At 37.4% G+C, this 21,938-nt stretch overlaps 2 protein-coding genes across 7 annotated transcripts in view; both read left to right on the plus strand.

Moving 5' to 3' along the window:
- LOC123684381 (neurobeachin) overlaps positions 1 to 21,938 on the plus strand; it is a 372,530-nt gene that overhangs the window by 217,525 nt on the left and 133,067 nt on the right. The gene's annotated exons all lie outside the window — the stretch shown is intronic.
- LOC123684385 (elongation of very long chain fatty acids protein 6-like) lies at positions 13,520 to 14,724 on the plus strand. Its single transcript, XM_045623625.1, has one exon. It carries the CDS (start codon positions 13,642 to 13,644, stop codon positions 14,443 to 14,445), a length of 804 nt encoding a protein of 267 aa, XP_045479581.1. The 5' UTR covers positions 13,520 to 13,641; the 3' UTR covers positions 14,446 to 14,724.

The raw sequence follows: 21,938 nt of genomic DNA on the forward strand, positions 1-21,938 counted from the left end.
TTCTCACATTACAGATATGAGTAAACGTTGTTGTAAAAATTTTTTTTTTCGAGAACCCCCAAGAAAAAAAAAAGATCTCCGTCCTTGGTTTCCATATGCCTCGGCATTGCCCGTTGCGAGGCGTATACATGAAAACCGAGTCGTGATCTTCCGAATTATTCTGTTTGGTGCTCCAATATTTTTTTTCTCTTGATATTTTCGAGCGCCCCTTCAGACCTTGCGCCCGTGACAAGTGCCACCTTTGCCACGCCCTAGATACGGCACTGACTCTTCTTCCTCGTTAAACGTTGAGAAGTCTTCCTGTATGGATTCTTCTATGGCAGTATACAAAGTCATATTGTAGCTTCTGATTAATTTAAGAATCGGTTCACTTAAGCGACAAGGTAACACAAAATATGTGAACAAATTCAAAGATGACACTGTTAATAAACTTCTTATTCTTCTTTTTCCTTTAGATGGGAAAGTCTCCCTGTTTTCCAGGCTTTGGCTTCTATTCAGTAGATGAGGAAACCAACTTTGTCTTCATCTTTTCGGTGGATGTCCATGTTTTTTTTCCATTGGGTCGTTCATGTTTGTAGATGTATGCAATTCTATCTGACGCCATCCTATTAACATGGTCTCTCCATTTCCCCCTTCTTTGCCTACTCCACTTGATAATATCCTTTATACCTAACCTTTCTCTAATTGACATGCTGGTCTGTTTATCTCTCAATGTTATCCCCGAAATACTCCTCAAGATCTTCAATTGTACCATTCTGAGCTTCTGTTTGGTTCTCTCAGTTTCCGCACTGGTTTCCATGGCGTAGGTCATAATTGGGCGCACCATTAATAATAATAAAGGCCTTTATTTATAGAAATTATGATACAAAAAATGCAACAGAATTGCTGTATAAATTTTCACTTCCTTCGAGTATGTATTTGTTTTGCCAAACCATTGTGTTCAGATATCCAGTTATTTGTGATGCCTCAATGGCTTGTTGTTGGACTTCTGCATTGAGATCTCTGTGACTGGTGATTTCAACTCCGAGATATTGTCTGTTGAATGATGGTGCCTTCCAGTTTTAGTTTGTATGGCAGCGGTTCTTTAATTATCACCTTGCATTCAGTTTTGTTGCTGTAAATAAGCGAAAAGCGTGAAGAGTACTTAAGTTATGTTCCTTTTTTTTGCTAGATCAATGAAGCACATTCTAGAAAACTATAATCTTAATAAAGTTGTTGATTCAAATTCCACCCAGCTTTCAGCTCACCTGGAGATTCTGTCTGATTCTAATGTAACTGTTACAGTGGTCGAGTACTGAAGTCCTTGAAAAATCGCATTCTACGCGGAAGAACATGAAAGAGAAAGACTACGAATATCTTGCTTCAGATCTAAGAGAGCATGTAGGATATCTCCGACCTCCACATAACGTATTCAGAAAATGACAAAACGAGACTATCGAACAATCGCGTATTATGCTGCGAGCATAAATATGGAAACATTTCAATACCTCCTCGGGAAGTTATTCATAGTTCTGTACGCGGTTCATTGGACATGATTTAGAAGTAGTTAACTTTCTTTGTTTTTTAGATAATCCATTAATCTTGTCTCTCGGTTTATTGAAATTAGTTGCGCGCATTGCATATTCATCAGCGGAACGATAAATCATCTTATTAATAGTTGTTCTGACCGCCTGTCCGGCTTATGTAAACATAGAGACAGGGCCGTAGACCGGAACTGGCCGTCGGGGTCTGGTATTGAATATCTCGAATGTGGTGAAGTCATAATAGATTTATGTTCCTGATCTTTCGTACTGTTATGTATTCGGTTTTCCTTCATCTCTGTTTTTTTTTTCTTTTTTGTTCTTACTGTCTGGATGGTGTTTGTGGGGGATTTTATGAATAAATATTAACCCATTTAAATGTCCCTGGTCTGATGGCGGTGCTAGTATTAAATCCATATGATTTTTAGTTAGTACCAACCTTCAAACGATTCGTGTCAGAATTTGACAGCAGGCCGACCCTTAGTTTGTGAGATATTGCATTTTGTGTGTAGCTTCTTTTGTTATTTGAAAGAAGATGGAAAAAAATTTCATGTGCTGATAAAATATTGCCTTTTGAAGTGAAAAAAATACAGTTGAAGCAAAATCTTGGCTTGATGAAGAGTTTCCGGGGTCTGCACCAGAAAAATAAACCATCATTGATAGGTATGCTAAATTTAAACGTGGTGAAATGAGCACCGAAGACGGCGAACGCAGTAGACGCCCAAAAGAGGCTGTCACTGACGAAAAAATCGAAAAGGTTCACAAAATAATTTTGAATGATTGTAAAGTGAAGTTGATGGAAATAGCAGACATTGTGAAGAAATCATCTGAACGTGTACATCATATCATTCACGAATATTTGTACATGAGAAAGCTGTGTGCAGAATGGGTGCCGCGCGAGCTCACAATCGATCAGAAGCAACAACGTGTTAATGATTCTGAGCAGTGTTTGGAAGTATTTAAGTGCAATAAACTTAAATTTTTGCGTCGCTATGTGACAATTGATGATACATGGCTCCATCATTTCACTCCGGAGTACAACCGATAGACAGTTGAGTGGACTGCACACGATGAACCGAATCCAAAGCGAGGAAAAACACAGTAGTCAGCTGGCAAGGATATGGCATCAGGATTCTGGGATATGCAAGGTATAATATTGATTGATTACCTCCAAGAGGGCCAGACCATTCAACAGCGATTATTATATAGCGTTATTGGATCGTTTAAAGGATTTTTACTTTAAAAAACGGTACAATTTAAAGAAAAAAGAAGGTGTTGTTTCATCAAGACAATGTGTCGTGTCACAAATCGATGAAACAAAGGCAAAATTTCATGAATTGCTGCATCCACCGTATTCGCCAGATCTGGTCCCCAGCTACTTTTTCCTGTTCTCGGACCTCAAAAGAATGCTCGCTGGAAAGAAATTTAGCTCCAATGAAGAAGTAATCGCCGAAACTGAGTCCTATTATGAAGCGAAAGACAAAACGTACTACAAAAATGTTATCGAAAAGTTGGAAGATCGCTATAATCGCTGTATCGCCATCGAAGGCAACTATTGGCAATTGTTATATGTTAAATAAATAATTTCTGAAGACGACGTCTGCCGCATCTACTCATCCAAAAAATTATATTTTATCTTTTGAAACAATCAACCAAAGTAATGAGTTCCACTAGTTAGGTACGTCCCTGGCAAGCCAAACAAGAGTCTCTCATACCTTTAATAAGACGCTTTTTAATCAACAGCGCCTCCTCCAAGTCAGTTTTGTCCGTCTCAGATTGATTATCGAGGCAGGACTACCGGTCCAAATTATAAGCAATTAAAATCTTCTCAATCACGGTCATACCTCGCATTTTTCACCCATCAAATTGGTACATGTGTGTGCTTGATCAGATACCAGGGGCATTTGGCTTCATATTGACAAGGGTTATTTTTCTTTGGGACAGAAAAAGTATCGATCATAATTTTTGGTTTTCGCCTCGTTCTTCGACCACTCAGACTGGTATTTAATGGTGCAAAGAACGTTAATTATTTCCTCAGCTGGGTGGTCGACCTCCTGCTTGACTTTGTGCTACTTGTCTATCAAGAAGCTCACGGGAAAGTGGTCGATATTTTGTATGAAGGATAATTTTTTTTTTAGTCGACATTTCCGATTGAATCTTAAGTAAGTAGTAGGTACCTTTATCATAATACAAATGTATAGGTTAACAATTGAAACACGCTCAGCAAGTTCGAGGATGATGCGGTGTGGAGTGGTCATAAGGTTACAAATTTTTTAGTCGCTTATACCAATGTATCATAAGCTTTTTTATTATATCAGCATTATAACTTCAATAACACTGCTGAAAATTAATTTTAGATTCGAATCCGAATTATTATTTGACAGTTGATATGAATAGTCATAGCCAATAAAAGAAAATTCTCTTTCAAAATTCGAAAGATAAACAAGGATTCTAAATCAAAAAAATCAAGAGATTTGTATTACAGAGAATAAGAAAAGTTAATGCTATGTCTGGAAAAGACACCGATTTCATTACCTAACTACATTTAGGACAAAACATGCTTTAATATAAATGTTCTTCACAATATAGAACAAAGATTATGATGATGAAAGTACGATGAAACGGTTAAACAAAAGTGAATTGAAATAATTCAAAGTGTGATTGAATATTATATAGTCGTTGAGTTGTTCAAAACCTGGATTGTAGATTGAAAGGAATGTTAATCTGTGACAACTAGTAGGTAGGGCAAATTAACTTGAATAAATTAATTAATTCTCGTTAATCATGTTTTCTAAGGTAACTATGGTATGTATTCTCATTATAAAATTTACTTGAAAATCAATATTTGGAATCTTCGAAACTTTTAGATTCTAGAGTTTGAGAGGTTCAACTGTCTGTTCAACATCACCTTTTGACGGTGAGTTAAATATTATATTATTTCGGGAATTTTGAAAATGCAAAGTGGACAGAACATGAATAACTTTGAAACTAACCGACATCTATTCCCTATTCAAAAAATGTTGGAGGTTGATGCCACCTTCATGGGTTGTGTTTTTTTTTCGTGTCCCACTCGGAACAGAAGTTGACCTGTTTTTTAAAATTCCGAATTCTTCGTTTCTGAGTTCTGGGGAGGTCAAATTTTTTTTGGGATGTATATCAAAACTGCATTGTTTTTTCAACATCGAACCTCTAAGATCACTTGCCGAAAAAATTCATAAGTTTAAGTAAGGCAGTTTTTTTTTTCAGTCGAGATATTTCGGACCACCTCTCAAGTCAACAGTTCGAATCAGGTCCGTAAATAACAGAGCGGGATATAAGTTTTCTCAATCGGTTTTACATCCCGCTGTTTGACAATTTTCCACGTAATTAATCGACCTACAACCAGTTTTACATGCTGAACATCGAAGTTGCGTGATTAAAAATTCGGTTGCTAATAAAAAGCATCCAATCATCCGAATGGCTCTGGATACCGATAGTGCACGTATAAGCCACGCTATTCTTTAATTTATGCCATTTTATAGAACCGCATATCGTATGAACTTGCGAAGGAGTAATCCTGCAACGCTTATGAAGTGAGTATAGATCTAATAAGTGAGGTTAGAATCATTCTGTCGGCGGAAATTTTTTAACCGTGTAATGTTGTGGAGGACGTGGAGGTTCAACCCTCGGTTCAACCTTGAGATGGAGCTAATTAAAAGTGAATCTAGGTATAAAGACATCAAATATTTGGTAGTGAAGGAACAGAACTTTTGCTTTCCGAGTGTCATCGGTTGTTTCACGTTGATTGACGCGCTTGTTTTCTGAATTTTTGATATATTTAGGTATTCATCTCAATATATTTTTAGGTAATATGAAAGGTTGATTTACTATGGGACATAAGAAGTGCGTTCTTCGTGAAGAAACTCACGAATTGACTCTAATATCGCATCACTGATATGTTTTCATTTCCGCGCACTTCATGTCAATTTTGATAGTTCATGTTGGGGACAAAATTTGCTCACTGAAGATGACATATGCTCCCTCTATCTATGTTTATTACTCTGAGCATGTAACACATAAATGAAGTGGAAAACATCACAGTTTGAACATAGAGTACCAATTGTCTGAAAACCTTATAGTTCAGAAGATTACCGAAGTCTTCATCAACATCAATGGATTTTCACTGAAAAAAAAACGCAGATGCTCATGTAGCTGAAGCTTTTGTGGAATTTTTATTTTTTGTCAGTTAATATGCTATTATTAATGCAGTTGTGGCTGTAAGTTTTCACTTCATAGAAGTAAAATAAAGCTTCTGAAACGTGAGTGGCATTGAGTATATGGTAGCTGCATTCCTCAGATTCGGAAAGTTACAAAACCATTTTTTCGAAGAATTTCCGTGAATACGTGAAGAAAATGTCAGGAATTTTTATGGTCCGCCCAGTGTGTCTCTTAATAATTCAAATGGGTTGAAATACTAATTCAATCAATTATTCCCTGGAAATATCTCATTATGGTATTAGTATACGAATATAATGATGAACACATTCCGAATGCTAATCAAGAAGCCAGACCTCAAACAGTGTGGCTCCAAAAAAGGGCCCTAGGAGGTCCTTGATTTAACAACGGGGTGTCATTGTTGCTTCGTTCAGGGACTGAAAAAAAAGTTGCTACCCGAGAACTTTTCAATATGCTATTAGCATGCGTTGACACGGGTCAAGAGAATGCTGTCTGGCAATTTCATCCAATATTGAATGTTTTCAAACCTATCCACTTGAAATCGGGTCGTTACTCGTTCATACATTCTTTCAAGAAATAATAATAATAATAATAATAATTTTATTTAATTCTTTAAGACACTACATGGTGTATAGGACAGGTCACAATAAGAAAACTCATTACAGAGGACCTAGGTAAAACATTCCTAATTCTAGCGATTGCAAACACTGAACTGTTTAATTTTTACATAACACGTCAATATGAGTAGTCCACCTTAAATTTCTGTCCACATGGATTCCAAGAAATTTAGTTGTTTCTGATGTTGTGATAGTGTTATCCCCACATTTCAAACTAAAGGTACTAACTTCATTATTTTTCATAGAGAAGTAAACGCATACAGTTTTATCAACGTTCACCATCAAATTGTTTGAGCGGCACCAGTTAACAAATTCCCTCATAATAAATTCACAGGTACTCCGAAGTTCCTCAGGACTCCTGCCAGAAACCACCACAGACGCATCATCAGCAAATAGCGTTATTAAGAAAGAAGCTAATTTTATAGGCAAATCATTTATAAATAATATAAATAAAAGGGGTCCTAGCACGGATCCCTGAGGAACTCCAAGACCAATATCGTGATTTTCAGAATAATTAGATCCTACTTTAACAGACATAGTTCTTTCATGTAGGTAACTAAATAGCAGGGAATTGATAATTTTATTATTTTAAAAATCCGCTCGAAGGATTGTCTCAATTTTTTGTCGTTGAGTTGGTACCACTCACACATCTACTACTAACCCATGGTATGACCCTCAGAGTAATAAATATAGATAGAGGGAGCATATGTTATTTTCAGTCAGCAAACTTTGTCCCAAACATGAACTATCAAATTTGTCATGAAGCGCGCGGAAATGAAAACATATGAGTAATACGATATTTCACTCAATTCGCGAGTTTCTCCACAAAAACTGCACTTCTAATGTCCCATAGTGAATCAACGATTTATATCAACCTAAAATATATCGATATGAGTACCTAAATATATCAGAAATTCAGAAAATAAACTTCAAGCGCGCCAAACGAGGTGAAACAACGGATGACACTAGGAGAACAATAGATGACTAACCGTGGATTTCAGCAGTTAGATACAAAAAATAATAGATATTCTGCTCATTATAAACTTGACAATTTGGAGAATTACCGGATTGCAAATATTCAAATTAGCATATTCAATTCAGAATCAATCAATAAATATACATTCATAATGATACAACGGGTGTTTTTTTTCGAGATATATAATTTTAAGTTGGCATTACTGTTCGAGGTGGCGACCGATTTAACAGCTGTCAAGTGATTTATTCTCAGTTTGGTTTGGCAATTCATCATGAATAGACTCACGCCTGAACAACGCTTGCAAATAGTGCAATTTTATTTCGAAAATAATGGTTCTGTGCGGAATACGTATCGCGCACTACGTCCATTTTATTTTGTTTAGCGATGAAGCGCACTTCTGGTTGAATGGCTACGTCAACAAAGAAAACTGCCGCATTTAGAGTGAAGCTAATCCTCAAGTGTATGTCGAAACACCGTTACATCCAGAAAAACTGACTGTTTGGTGCGCTTTATGGGCTGGTGGAATCATTGGTCCGTACTTCTTCAAAAACGATGATGGCCAGAACGTTACAGCCACGATTACTAACTTTTTCATTCCTGAATTGAACAACCATGATGTCCAGGAGCTGTGGTTCCAACAAGACGGCGCAACATGTCACACAGCTCGTGCCACAATCGTTTTATTGAGAGACACGTTTGGTGACCGGCGTGACCGCCTAATTTCACGTTTTGGACCTGTGAATTGGCCTCCAAGATCTTGTGATTTAACATCGCTAGACTACTTTCTGTGGGGCTATGTAAAGTCATTGGTCTATGCGGATAAGCCACAAAACCCTTGACCATTTGGAGAATAACATTCGCCGTGTTATTGCCGATATACGGCCACAAATGTTGAAAAAAGGCATAAAAAATTGGACGTCCAGATTGGACTACATCCGAACCAGCCGTGGCGGTCATATGCCAAAAATCATATTTAAAATGTAATCCCACAAGATTATCTTGCGGATAAATAAAATTCATGTCAATCGAATAATCCATCCTTGTTTTATTGCAATTTAAAGTTCTATAGCTCTAAAAAAAAACACCCTTTAGTATAATTTTGGATTTGAAAATATATCACAATCCGACAACGTAATCCAACCATGTTGAACACATTCCGCCATATTTTTTCCGAAATTCGAGTCTATTGCAAAAAACTGGTTATACATTTATGGTTCAAAGTATTGTCCATCGCTGGAAACTACTTTCTCCCATCTTTCGGGCAGCGTACGAGTCCCGCGTTGAAAAAACTGAACGTCTTTTGAAGCTATCCACGAATCGATCCAATTTTTTTACTTCTTCATAAGTGCTGGTCAGCCAGGCCGTATACGTATACCATTGATCGAAATAAGTGATAGTCCGAGGGAGCAACGTCTGGAGAATACGGCGGGTGGGGAAGGACTTTCCATTTCAACGTTTCCAAGTCTGTGTTGACCACTTTCGCAACATGAGATCGAGCATTGTCATGGTGTAAAATCACTTTATCATGTCTCTCATTGTATTGCGGCCGTTTGTCTTTCAATGTTCGGCTCAAACGCATTAATTGCCTTCGATAACGATAGCCTGTGATTGTTCCAGTCGGTTTTAACAACTTATAATACCCTACGCCGAGCTGATCCCACCAAATACTGAGCATGACCTTGGAACCGTCAATATTCGGTTTAGCCGTCAAAGTGGAAGTATTGCCGGGATATCCCCATTATTTTCTGTTTATGATATTGAAACATTTTTGGTTTTCCACTTCAAGTTAAGAAAGGTTCTTTTAATCTCCAACACATTTGTCCATCCTTGAAACGATTATACTCGCACTAGAAGCGAAAGCGTTCATTGATTTCCACCAGAAATACCGATACCGATCAGAAACAACGCCACGAGCACCGAAACCAAGAGACAGACGACTCCGTATGCCTATCCCAGACCATCGAATCTCGCATCGAATTATGTATCGTTATTTATAACATAATCATAGAGTAGCGTTGTGACAGGGTGTTGCCCGTGGAGTGCGTGGGACCACGGTAGTCGGGCCATAGACCGAGACCACCGAGTCGAAGCCGCTAATTTCAGTGATTATCTCGGCGCTCGATTACAATAGGTCGGGCTGGACGTGTCGATGTACTGCCTGATGGATGAACGCATAAGCATTAAGGGATTATTTATGGATTTATGTGGGTACCAATGCCATGGGTGAGGTTGAACGAGTGTGTATAAACGGTCCGAATGAAATTTATTTCTTTGATATGGGGAACGGCGGATAACTTCCATTTATAGCGTGGTTTTAGGAATAGGGATGTTGCCTTTATTTTGAAATTGCTTTTAATTTGTAGATAAGCCCTATATAAACTCAAAATAAAAAACATTTTTATGGAAAAATACAGGGTCTTTCATTGGGAAACGGAAATACTTCACAGGTGCATAGGTGACACCAAGGCGGTTCTGGAGATACCCCATTTATTGGGTCTTACTGTCTTCGTAGCCGAGATATGTTTTATGAATTTTGCCCGTTTCTTTCTGAAGCCATATCAAACGAACCACCCGATATATTTTCTTCATATTTGGCAATATGTTCTTTATTGAGAGCCCAAACGTATTATGTAATGACCGCCTTGAAAATCCAGGTCCGGGTTAACAAAAAATTATGAATCGTTTGAATCCTCGAAACAATCTGTTTTGATATTCGGAAACATCACTAAAAACTAATCTGAGACGTTTACTTCAAATTTTCGCGAAGACAGTTTTACTGCACAAATTTTCAACGTAAAAGTGAAGTTTTTGAGAACTTGGATTCCTAAAAGTGGTTTGAAGTGACTTTTAACAATGAATTATCAAAAATATTAAATTCATAAGTATTTCAAGATTACTTTGTAATTCATTTTTACAGTGGTTTTCCTTTTTATAGCTGTATACCATTTCAGTTTCTATTTATTGAGAATTGAGTTGTATTAGGTTGATATCGTATATTTTGAAACAATTATGAACAAAAAATTTAATAACCAAATAATTAATTAATCTGAATTATTCTAAACAACAATGGTCTTATGTCAAAGTGATGGTTGTCAACCTACTTGATTGAATACGAAATTTTATGATTATTCGCAGTATTGGAAATCTCTGCTGAAAAAACAATAGACTTCACACACAAAAGAGGACTATGATCTCAATAAATAACTCATAGATTAATCACTAAAATTTGCTTTGAACCACTTCCAGCAAACCAAATTCTTAAAAAATTCACGTTTTCGTTTAAAATTTGTGCAGTAATGAGAAACGACGAGAGACTGAGAGAGTAACTCAAATATAAAAACTGAAACAGCTATAAAAAGGAAAACCAATGTGAAATGAATTACAAAGTAATCTTGAAATAATTATGGATTCAATATTTTTGATAATTAATTGTTAAAAGTCACTTCAAACCACTTTCAGGTATCCAAGTTCTTAAAAACTTCACTTTTACGTTGAAAATTTGTGCAGTAAAACTGTCTGCGCGAAAATTTGAAGTACACGTCTCAGTTTAGTTTTTAGTAGTGTTTCCTAATATTAAAACAGATTTTCAAAATTCCGATGTACAGAGTGTTGTTTCGAGGATTCAAACGATTCATAATTTTTTGTTAACCCGGACCTGGATTTTCAAGACGGTTATTGCATGATACGTTTGGGCTCTCAATAAGGAACATATTTGCGAAATATGAAGAAAATATACCGGGTGGTTCGTTTGATATGGCCTCAGAAAGAAACGGCAAAATTCATAAAACACCCTGTATCTCGGCTACGAAGACAGTAAGGCCCAATAAATAGGGTACCTCCAGAACCGCCTTGTTGCCACCTATGCACCTGTGAACTATTTCCGTTTCTCAATGAAACTCACTGTATAAACTCGAAAAAAAAAACATTTTCATGGAAAAATATAATGTGAATAAAAATAGTTTTCAAAATTCCCGCTGAAACGCTCCATTCTGTCACGGTATTATAGTGACGTCACTGTATAATAGAGTCACCACCATAGACAAACTAACTAGTTTATCTATGGTCACCATGTGCTAACGGTCTGTCAAACTGAACTGATATCAGCTGATATTGACAGTCAAGTCGGTTTGATTATATCATCTGACGTTCTAAACTATAGACAAACTAGTACTAGATAAGATTAGTTTGCCCCGATTGGCGTTCGCAGTCACGTGCTAGTCGATAAGAATTAACACAATTTAAATCAATTTTATTCAATTGAATTCAGGAAATAATGAAATTCTATTTTAGTATTTTAAAAACGACCTTCAATATGGAAAACCTAAATTCATTTGATTTTATTATATGACGCAACATCCCTATTCAAATCGACATTTTTTAGGAGTTATAGCAAGAAGAAACAATACTACGTACTTTGCAAGATCTTAAATTGTAAAAGAAGTATTGAATTGAAAATTCAAAACAACACTGGCGAGCAAAAAAAAAGTCACTAAGATTTTACACTACTTTTTCCAATTAAATTAGATTAGATTTAATTCGTTTCACTACGACCCAATAGTCTATTGTGCTCCGCATCAAAGCTATTCTCGCCATAATGTGATCTACAGGCTCTAGAGCTCGCCTTCCAGTTCCAGAGTTCTAATGAACTTCAGTAGGTATCTGGAATGGTTTCAAGGATGCTAATTCCTACCTTGTTCAAGTGATCCGGAGTTTCTTAATTTCATAAAATGAGTTTACCAATTCAAGATTGTGCGAGAATAGTGGCACTAATTGAAAATAGGCGGAGCCAGAGATATGTTGCTAGAAGAATGAATGTTAGCCTATGTACAGTCCAAAAAATATTGACAAGGCATCAGGAGGCAGGCAGGCTGATCATAAGATCTGGATTTGTAAGAAGACGTTCATCGTTGAGAGATGAAATCGCCATATTACTGCTGTTTAAGTTCCAAACCGATTGATCTAGGTACGTCAAGGTAAAGTGAGATGACGTCTCAGAATCGAAGTTACCACCACACAGACCTGCAACAGGTCCAGAACTTCTCAGAGAGCATCGAATTGCTCTTCAATTTGCACGAGATGACATAAACTGGTAAGAAGCTCAGTGGACCCAGGTAATTTTTTCTGATGAATATAGATTCAGCATTCGATGAGCTGATGGTCGCACACGTGTTTATAGACGTCCAGGAGAAAGATACGCCAATGCATGAATAGAGGAACGAGTTCCATTCGGTGGAGGATCTATTATGGTCTGGAGAGGTGTGTCTTTGTACCTTAGTTCCATTTCTGGGAGATTAGGGAATTTTTATGGATGATAATGCACGCCCACATTCTGCTCGAATAGTGACAGCGTATTTGAATGAGGTTGAAATATTTCTGTTCTATTGCATCAAAAATATATGTGTGAGTTTTCGAAGATCATCACCATTTTCGGTAACAGGCATACCTAGTCTTTTATTCATTAAATTCTATTTGGATTTCCTCACTGTCAAAAGTTAGTCTTACAACGAAAAAAAAATTATGATGAATCTGCTAAAATAATTAACAGTGTCCATGACTATATTAAACAAGAGTAAACTTGAAAAATTCGAGGAAAACACTTTCTTGTCGTCAGGAGTTTTTGAGAGTTCTTTCTTATATTCCTATGGCGTCCTTGGAAACCCAATGGTTGTCTAGATCTAAAGAGATCTAGAATCTGGATTATATGATCCCCTGAAATTAGGCATTGGTTATTTTACATTTAGAAATTAAATTCAAACCTAGTCGGATTTGTTGTTAGGGAAATACTATCAGGTAATTTTTTCGATATTTTGCTTGCAGTTTCTAAGGTTCTGTTCACACCATCAACATCAAATCCTGGATCGAGCTTGGAATTGCTATTATACATATACAAGCAAATATTTTCACTCAATATTATCTGTTGTCACTGAAATAAAATTTTTCGATATTCTGCTTCTGTTTTATATCGCTATCTACACGAAAATTGAAAGAGGATGAGCTTGTTCTGCTAGATACACGAGAATTGCAGGAGGCCGAACTTGTTATACACCATTGTGTTAATTTTATTTGTGTTTTTCCTAATGAGTTGCATTCCGTGGGATATTGAAAATAATGAGCCTTTGTCCTAAAAAAAAAAATCGTTGCCAATTCATTCATTTGAATTAATGAAAGTACGAATTGTTGGAAGAAGGTTACCTTTGACTGATATAACCAAGTTGAAATCATTCGCATGATATATATAGTTTCGGCAGTTTGTCAATATTCTTGAACTGGTGTGCTTCTTGTTATTGTGAATAGTGTTAAAATCGACTGGGTCATGAAGGAACAGAACTATTCCTATGTATTCAAATTTGAATCGGAATTCAATGAACAAAAAGCTATAGCTTGGATAACAGACCACTTTAGCCATGCATTCTACTACGATGCTATTTACTTGACGGTGATTTTCACATTGAAGAAATTCATGGAGAATAGACCTCCCTTGAAGATGAAATTACCTGCAGTGATCTGGAACATCTTTCTTGCTACGTTCAGCATAATCGGAACATCAAGAACGATGCCTCATCTGATACATTCCATGAGACACCATGGACTCAATTATACTATATGTGATCGCTCATTCCTTCTAACAGACCCAGTGACCAGAGTGTGGGCATACTTTTTTCTGCTCAGTAAAATTGTGGAACTAGGGGATACCGTTTTGGTAGTTCTAAGAAAGCATCCTCTTATAACTCTTCATTGGACCCACCATGTAATGGCCCTTACGTATTGCTGGTGGGGCTACACAACAGCGACATCAACAGCCAGATGGTTGGGTACCAACAATATTTTCGTTCATTCGCTCATGTATTCTTATTATGCCCTTCGTTGTATGAACTTTAAACTTCCGAGGCGAATACCAAAGATGATAACGACGCTTCAGATAGTGCAGATGGTCATTGGTGTTTACGCCAATAGCTACGTTCTTTGGCTTCACTCACAAGGCATTGAATGTGGTTCTACCAGTGTTAATGTTGCCTGTTGTTTAGCTATGTATTTTTATTTCTTCGTTTTATTTACCCGTTTTTATCTGAAAACATATAGATCTAACAATAAGAAAAATCATTTGAAGAATAATTAAAATTTTGAATTTTTAAGAGCAAGAAGTATTTTCAAACTGTTTAATATTTTGAACATTTTTGTTAGTTGGTTAGGTATTTATGGAGAAATAGAGATATTTATTATTATTATTATTCTTACTGATGTTGTTGTTTGAAATCTTGAACTATTATTAATTCATCGAATATGGAGAATTATTCGAGTTTGGAGGGAATAATAGACAGTTGTGTAAAATTCGTAATGATTCAGTCACATTAAGTTAATCTCAATTCCATGGAGTAATAAATAAGTGGAAATATAATTTTTTTGGTTTCAATTATTCCTTATATGAAAAAAATGGTTAGTTCGATTCGTTCACATAAAATTTTAACGTCTTCTGTTGAACTGTTCGTACATGTATTGTCATTGATCATTCGAAAAAGGGTGAAATTATTTGTTTTTGTTTCAAAATACTTCTCATTAATCAAAAACGATGAGAAGATTTATGACATCTGTAATAAATATCCGTCAAGTCGTCTATCTTTAAGCACAGAACGTTTTTCATTTTTTCAACAAATATTTGGACAATTTACGACTAAAATTTCATTTGAATTATTAATGGAACGTCTACATTGAGGTCGTTTACACGGAAAATTGAAATTAGATTACAGAGCCATCTATGATGGATCGTACAATACTTTGGCATTTATTGCCGTAGAATACTTATATGCAATAGAAAACAAGGGTTTCCATTTGGAATTCCCAAATTGATCCCCGTATTGCCCACAAGAGGGAATTGATTGAAAGAGGTTCTGGCATGAGTGGACTTCCCCGTGGACATTTTTCCGTAAGTAGTTTCCTTTTCAAGATTTCGATTGACTCAACTAGGATGTCTAAAACATTGATGTGCTCACTAAACTCTCGAAAAACCTCAAGATTAAAGTGGCGACTTATGAAGGGAAAAGTCTTCTTGCATTTCAATGCTATTGGTCCCTTTTCACTTGATTTCCGCATCGCTTCTTATGACGCTCACGTCGTTTTTCTGTCAATGTCGTTTTGAGGTTATATCATATAGTTATAAACGTAGATAGAGGAAGTATACGCAATTTTTACATGTCCCCCAACATTGTTAGATTACGTTGTCGGATTGTGATATATTTTAAAATCCACAATTTACTATATCGTTATGAATGTATATTATATTGAATGAAGTATATTTATTTGAGTGATTCCCGATTAAATATGAAAATTTGAAATCCGATATTTGACGAATTTATAACAAGCAGAATATTTATTATTTTATATATGTACCTGCTGAAATCCAAGGTTTGGCCACTTTTGCTCTCTTAGTGTCATCCGTTGTTTCACGTCGTTTGGCGCGCTTGAGGTTTGTTTTCTCAATTTCTGATACATTTAGGTATTCATTTCAATATATTTCGAGCTAATACGAAACGTTGATTCACTATGGGACATAAGAAGTACGTTCTTCGTGGAGAAACGCCACGAATTGATTAAAATATCGTATCACTGATATGTTTTCATTGCCGCGCGCTTCATGCCATATTTGATGGCTCATGTTGGGGTGAAAATTTGCTTACTGAAAATGGCATATGCTCCCTCTATCTATGTTCATTACTCTGAGGGTTAAATCTAATGTCGATCAAATTTTGACAGAACAAATGAAAATTTCAAAATGATGCCGTTGATTGGTTAATTCTTTGTATAGCACCACCTTCCGGGCGAGTTTTAGATTCAACTTTTAGACGAACAAAAACCATAGAAAATGCAAGATGATGATGATAATTATCCGATCGGGACGAAACTTTTCACATATGGATACAGACACTCCTCGAAAACTTTCGCCTAGTTTCATTCTCCTAGAGAAACAAAAACCATAGAAAATGCAAAACTGAATTTTGACACAAAATGGCTTTAATCTATGAAGACACTTATCCGATCTGGACGAAACTTAGCAGATATGGATACAGCCAACCCACGAAGACTTTTGCCAAGTTTCATTTTCCTAGAGGAACAAAAACCACGAAAATATTCAGTACTTTTTCAAGTGGTACAGTGGTAGGTAAAGGGTGTTTTTTTTTTCGAGGTATATAACTTTAAGTTGGCATTACTGTTCAAGATGGCGACCGATTTAACAGCTGTCAAGTGGCAATTCATCAAATTCAGCCAAACGATCATCAAGTAAGGCGTAGATTCGTCGAATGGGCCCAAAATGAGATTGCCATTGTTCCCGATTTTCATAAGCGAATTTTGTTTAGCGATGAAGCGCACTTCTGGTTGAATGGCTACGTCAACAAACAAAACTGCCGCATTTTGAGTGAAGCTAATCCTCAAGTGTATTTCGAAACACCGTTACTTCCGGTCCGTACTTCTTTAAAAACGATGATGGCCAGAACGTTACAGTCAATGGTGATCGGTATAGAGCCATGATTACTAACTTTTTCATTCCTGAATTGAACAACCATGATGTCCAGGAGCTGTGGTTCCAACAAGACGGCGCAACATGTCACATAGCTCGTGCCACAATCGATTTATTGAAAGACACGTTTGGCGATCGCCTAATTTCACGTTTTGGACCTGTGAAATGACCTCCAAGATCTTGTGATTTAACACCGCTAGACTACTTTCTGTGGGGCTATGTAAAGTCATTGGTCTATGCGGATAAGCCACAAACCCTTGACCATTTGGAAGACAAAATTCGCCGTGTTATTGCCGATATACGGCCACAAATGTTGGAAAAAGTCATCGAAAATTGGACATCCAGATTGGACTACATCCGAGCCAGCCGTGGCGGTCATATGCCAGAAATCATATTTGAAATGTAATGCCATAAGATTATCTTGCGGATAAATGAAATTCATGTTAATCGAATAATCCATCGTTGTTTTATTGCAATTTAAAGTTCTATGTGTCATTTTCAGTTGTGGTCCCAACTGAACATCTCAAAACAGAGAACCTGTCGTCCTCTCCAGGAAAGGACGGTCCATTAGAAATTATCTTATCTAACGTTCACCTGAGAAATGGCCCGGTCCGGTTCAAACGGCCCGTAAATCTGAATAAATTGACATCGGCCGTATCGATTATAAATCAAACGGGGTCTAAGTTGTTTCGACAGATGAACGTCCCGGTCCACCTCTTATGCTAACCAGACCGGACCCATCGTCGTGCCAGCGTCCGAGAGTGGGACTAGATAACCCGCGGGTGGCCGGCCGGCCGGCCACGTCTGTCAGTGCCCCTTTATCCAGTTTAGGTAAATATTTGTCGGGTTTTATGAATAACGACGGGCTTCCGTTTTTTAATTTACGGGCCGTTTAAAACGGGGCCCCACAGCCCCCCCCTGAATCGGCGCTCCCGACCGAAGACCGAAGACCTTCGCCGGGACGGCCAATTATGGAAAATGATTGATCGCGATGGATGCCTCGTTTTCTGGACCCCCTAACAGGAAACATCTCTATAAAAATTCCGTGTATCTACGTCCTCGTGGGTTCTTCAGGGGCGCGTTTTTGGTTCGTTATTTTCGATAGATGGTTGTTCTTGATTCACTCGAAGAATAAATACGCCTCTTATTATTCCTACGTAATAGGATTCGAGCATGTGAAAAGGAAAAATTAAAAATAATCAATAAAATGATAACTTCAAGTATTACACATCCCGAAAAACTCTACAAACTTACATCATCATCTTAATGCTAAATAATCATAAAAATCAAATCGATTTCTGCTTCAGTTTTTTGGCTCCATAAAGCATTCTGATCTCTCCTAGTCCTAATCTCATTATGTATTGAAATGATGGAGTATAACACATTCTTTTGGAAATAAAAATTTATATTTTGTTGGCTCCAAATAGTCTCAAATCAAATCGTTTAATTATGTTGTACATGTTCCCTAAATATCCAAGCTGCCTCCACAGCTGTTTGTTTATTAACAAGGTGATATAGTACTCTTACAAAACTCGAAACTAAAGGGTGTTTTTTTTAGAGCTATAGAACTTTAAATTGCAATAAAAAATCGATGGGTTATTCGATTGACATGAATTTTATTTATCCGCAAGATAATCTTGTGGCATTACATTTTAAATATGATTTCTGGCATATGACCGCCACGGCTGGCTCGGATGTAGTCCAATCTGGACGTCCAATTTTCGATGACTTTTTCCAACATTTGTGGCCGTATATCGGCAATAACACGGCTAATGTTGTCTTCCAAATGGTCAAAGGTTTGTGGCTTGTAGTCTAGCTAGCGGTGTTGAATCACAAGATCTTGGAGGCCAATTCTCAGGTCCAAAACGTGAAATTAAGCGGTCATCAAACGTGTCTTTCAATAAATCGATTGTGTCACGAGCTGTGTGACATGTTGCGCCGTCTTGTTGGAACCACATCTCCTGGACATCATGGTTGTTCAATTCAGAAATGAAAAAATTTGTAATCATGGCTCTATACCGATCACCATCGACTGTAACGTTCTGGCCATCATCGTTTTTGAAGAAGTACGGACCAATGATTCCACCAGCCCATAAAGCGCACCAAACAGTCAGTTTTTCTGGATGTAACGGTGTTTCGACTTACACTTGAGGATTAGCTTCACTCCAAATGCGGCAGTTTCGTTTGTTGACGTAGCCATTCAACCAGAAGTGCGCTTCATCGCTAAACAAAATAAAATGGAAAAATAATGTAGTGCGCGATACTTATTCCGCACAGAACCATTATTTTCGAAATAAAATTGCACTATTTGCAAGCGTTTTTCAGGCGTGAGTCTATTCATGATGAATTGCCAAACCAAACTGAGAATAAATCACTTGACAGCTGTTAAATCGGTCACCATCTTGAACAGAAATGCCAACTTAAAGTTATATACCTCGAAAAAAACACCCGTTATTAACAGCTAATGATTTAATAACAAGTAAATTGCATAGAAAGAGAAGAATCGACTCTAACAGAAAGGTGAAACGTACCAACCAACCGATGTTTTGATTGATTGAACATACACCACCATTTGATATCACGTGATGTTTATCCTCTTATCATTAGTTGAAATTGCAAAATCTTTTCTATACCTTGTCGTCACGCAACATCAGGCTCAATCTTTTTCTTTAACGTTGAAGACAATGCTCTGCACTGCAATACTGCTCAAGGGCGTGTGTCTATATTATTAGATCATTGGTCTCAGCAGACTAACCACAAATTTGAGATGTAATGCGAACCTGTTACAGATAATTTTATCAGATTCATCTAGATCTATGCATCTGTAAGAAAATCGATGGCCAACGCATTGATTCTCCGAGCACAAGCACAAAATTTATACATTTTTAAAGCAAAAACAAGCTGATTGAACTTGAAAAAGTGATAACTTGAAAGAAATGAGCTTGAAATTGAAAACATGAAAACTTTTTATGAGCAACTCATCTATAAAGACCAAAATAAGACTATCGACTCTTTTTAGTACTTTTGTATTGTGTCGAAGCATGGACATTTACTGAAGCACCCTGCAGTATATTGGAGGTGTTTGAAATGTGGTTTTACCGTCGTATAGATCTCATGGGTGGACCACATCAGAAATGAGGACGTACTCAGGAGATTCAACACCTGAGAAATGAGCCCTCTATCTTGCAAAACAAGACACTAGTTGTCTCCTCTTACGACCAAGAGTGTCTCAAAAGAAACCTCAAAGGGGGGCGCGTATTTACATCACTACGGACAGCCAGGACACGCTGAGTTCTCTGGAGTTCTATAGTCAGGGCACTCTACATGGGAATGCCGTAATACCATAAAGCAACTGGCCAAAGGCAATAAAGTAACTCTACAATAGGTACCGAGGCATTGTGGTATTGAAGGAAATAAAAAAGTCGATGAACTTGCAAAAAGGACCTCAAGGTTGACACTTGTCGGTCCTGAGCCCTTCTGTGGGCTTGGAAAATACTCCTACGAGACAGCGGCCCAACAATATGAAAATCCTCTGGAGGAATACTCCGGGTCTTGCTCAGGCAAAGAAATTTTTGGTGCTTCCACCGACCTATACCATATTTATACCATATTTCTAAGCAAATCATTAATTTTGTCTTCCCTATTACCGAAATCTCCACCTTCTACATAGTGATTTGCCTTCTTTCTCCATCCTCCAGTAGGTGTGTTTAACTTGAATGGCCACAAGAAGTTTGATGCAAACTTGAATTTATCACCAACGGTGAATATTTCATGAATCAAATCCTCCACACAAATAATGTTGGACTGGCTGAGTCGTTCTTCTATCAACTCGTTACTAGTGATTGGCACTCTCTGCCCTTTGATTTTAGCGAACCCACGTTTGTAGTTAAGTTCACGAACTGATTTGAGGTTAGGATAACCCCACGCAATGTAGGGTTCACATATCCTCAACATATTGATGGTAGCTTTGTTCAATTTAACGAATACTCCATTATTAATTTGACGCAATCTGAATAGTTGCAAGACCTTGCGTACTTTTGGGGCTACCTTGTTGATACCCCTTATCCTAATTACGAAAGCCAATTTGGCTTCTCCGGGAACATAATAGTTTCCACGGTTTTTAGCTTGACGGTAAGCTTGACCAGTGAGCTCCTGAAGCTACCACGAGCTGAGCTTTGGATTTTGATGGGACTGCTGACAGGACACTGTCGGTGCAAATACCTGTTGTAGTGCATGGGTAAATCAGCAGTTGAGTTTTACAGGCTCTGTGGAAAGGAGGTAGAAAAAGTCCAGGGCTGACTGACCTATGAACCTCTTACATGGGAAAGTCGGTCCTGGATACTCACGAAGTAATACCCAAGGCTCCTAAAGATGTCATTGGTTTTTAAATAGCATCGACGGACTCCCTGAGTTTATATGAATAGGTAGGGTTAAGAACAAAGGATCAATTTGGTCGCAGTTTCCGGTAAGTTAACAGAGCTGTAACGGCTCCGATTAATTGAAATTATAATAGGAGATTCAAGAAGGAGAAAGAGATCTTGTACCAGGTGAAAAAACGGAAACTTTCATAACGGGTTTTTTTTCGAGGTTTATAACTTTAAGTTGGTATTACTGTTCAAGATGGCAACCGATTTAACAGCTGTCAAGTGATTTATTCTCAGTTTGGTTTGGCAATTCATCATGAATAGACTCACGCCTGAACAACGCTTGCAAATAGTGCAATTTCATTTCGAAAATAATGGTTCTGTGCGGAATACGTATCGCGCACTACGTCCATTTTATTTTGTTTAGCGATGAAGGGCACTTCTGGTTGAATGGCTACGTCAACAAACAAAACTGCCGCATTTGAAGTGAAGCTAATCCTCAAGTGTATGTCGAAACACTGTTACATCCAGAAAAACTGACTATTTGGTGTGCGTTATGGGCTGGTGGAATCATTGGTCCGTACTTCTTCAAAAACGATGATGGCCAGAACGTTACAGTCAATGGTGATCGGTATAGAGCCATGATTACTAACTTTCTCATTTCTGAATTGAACAACCATGATGTCCAGGAGCTGTGGTTCCAACAAGACGGCGCAACATGTAACACAGCTCGCG

The sequence above is a fragment of the Harmonia axyridis genome, chromosome 7 (genome assembly GCF_914767665.1).
Source record: "Harmonia axyridis chromosome 7, icHarAxyr1.1, whole genome shotgun sequence".
Lineage (NCBI taxonomy): Eukaryota > Metazoa > Arthropoda > Insecta > Coleoptera > Coccinellidae > Harmonia > Harmonia axyridis.

Coding starts and splice junctions, on each gene's coding strand:
- LOC123684385 (XM_045623625.1), top strand. CDS start 13,642: ATGAAGGAACAGAACTATTCCTATGTATTCAAATTTGAATCGGAATTC.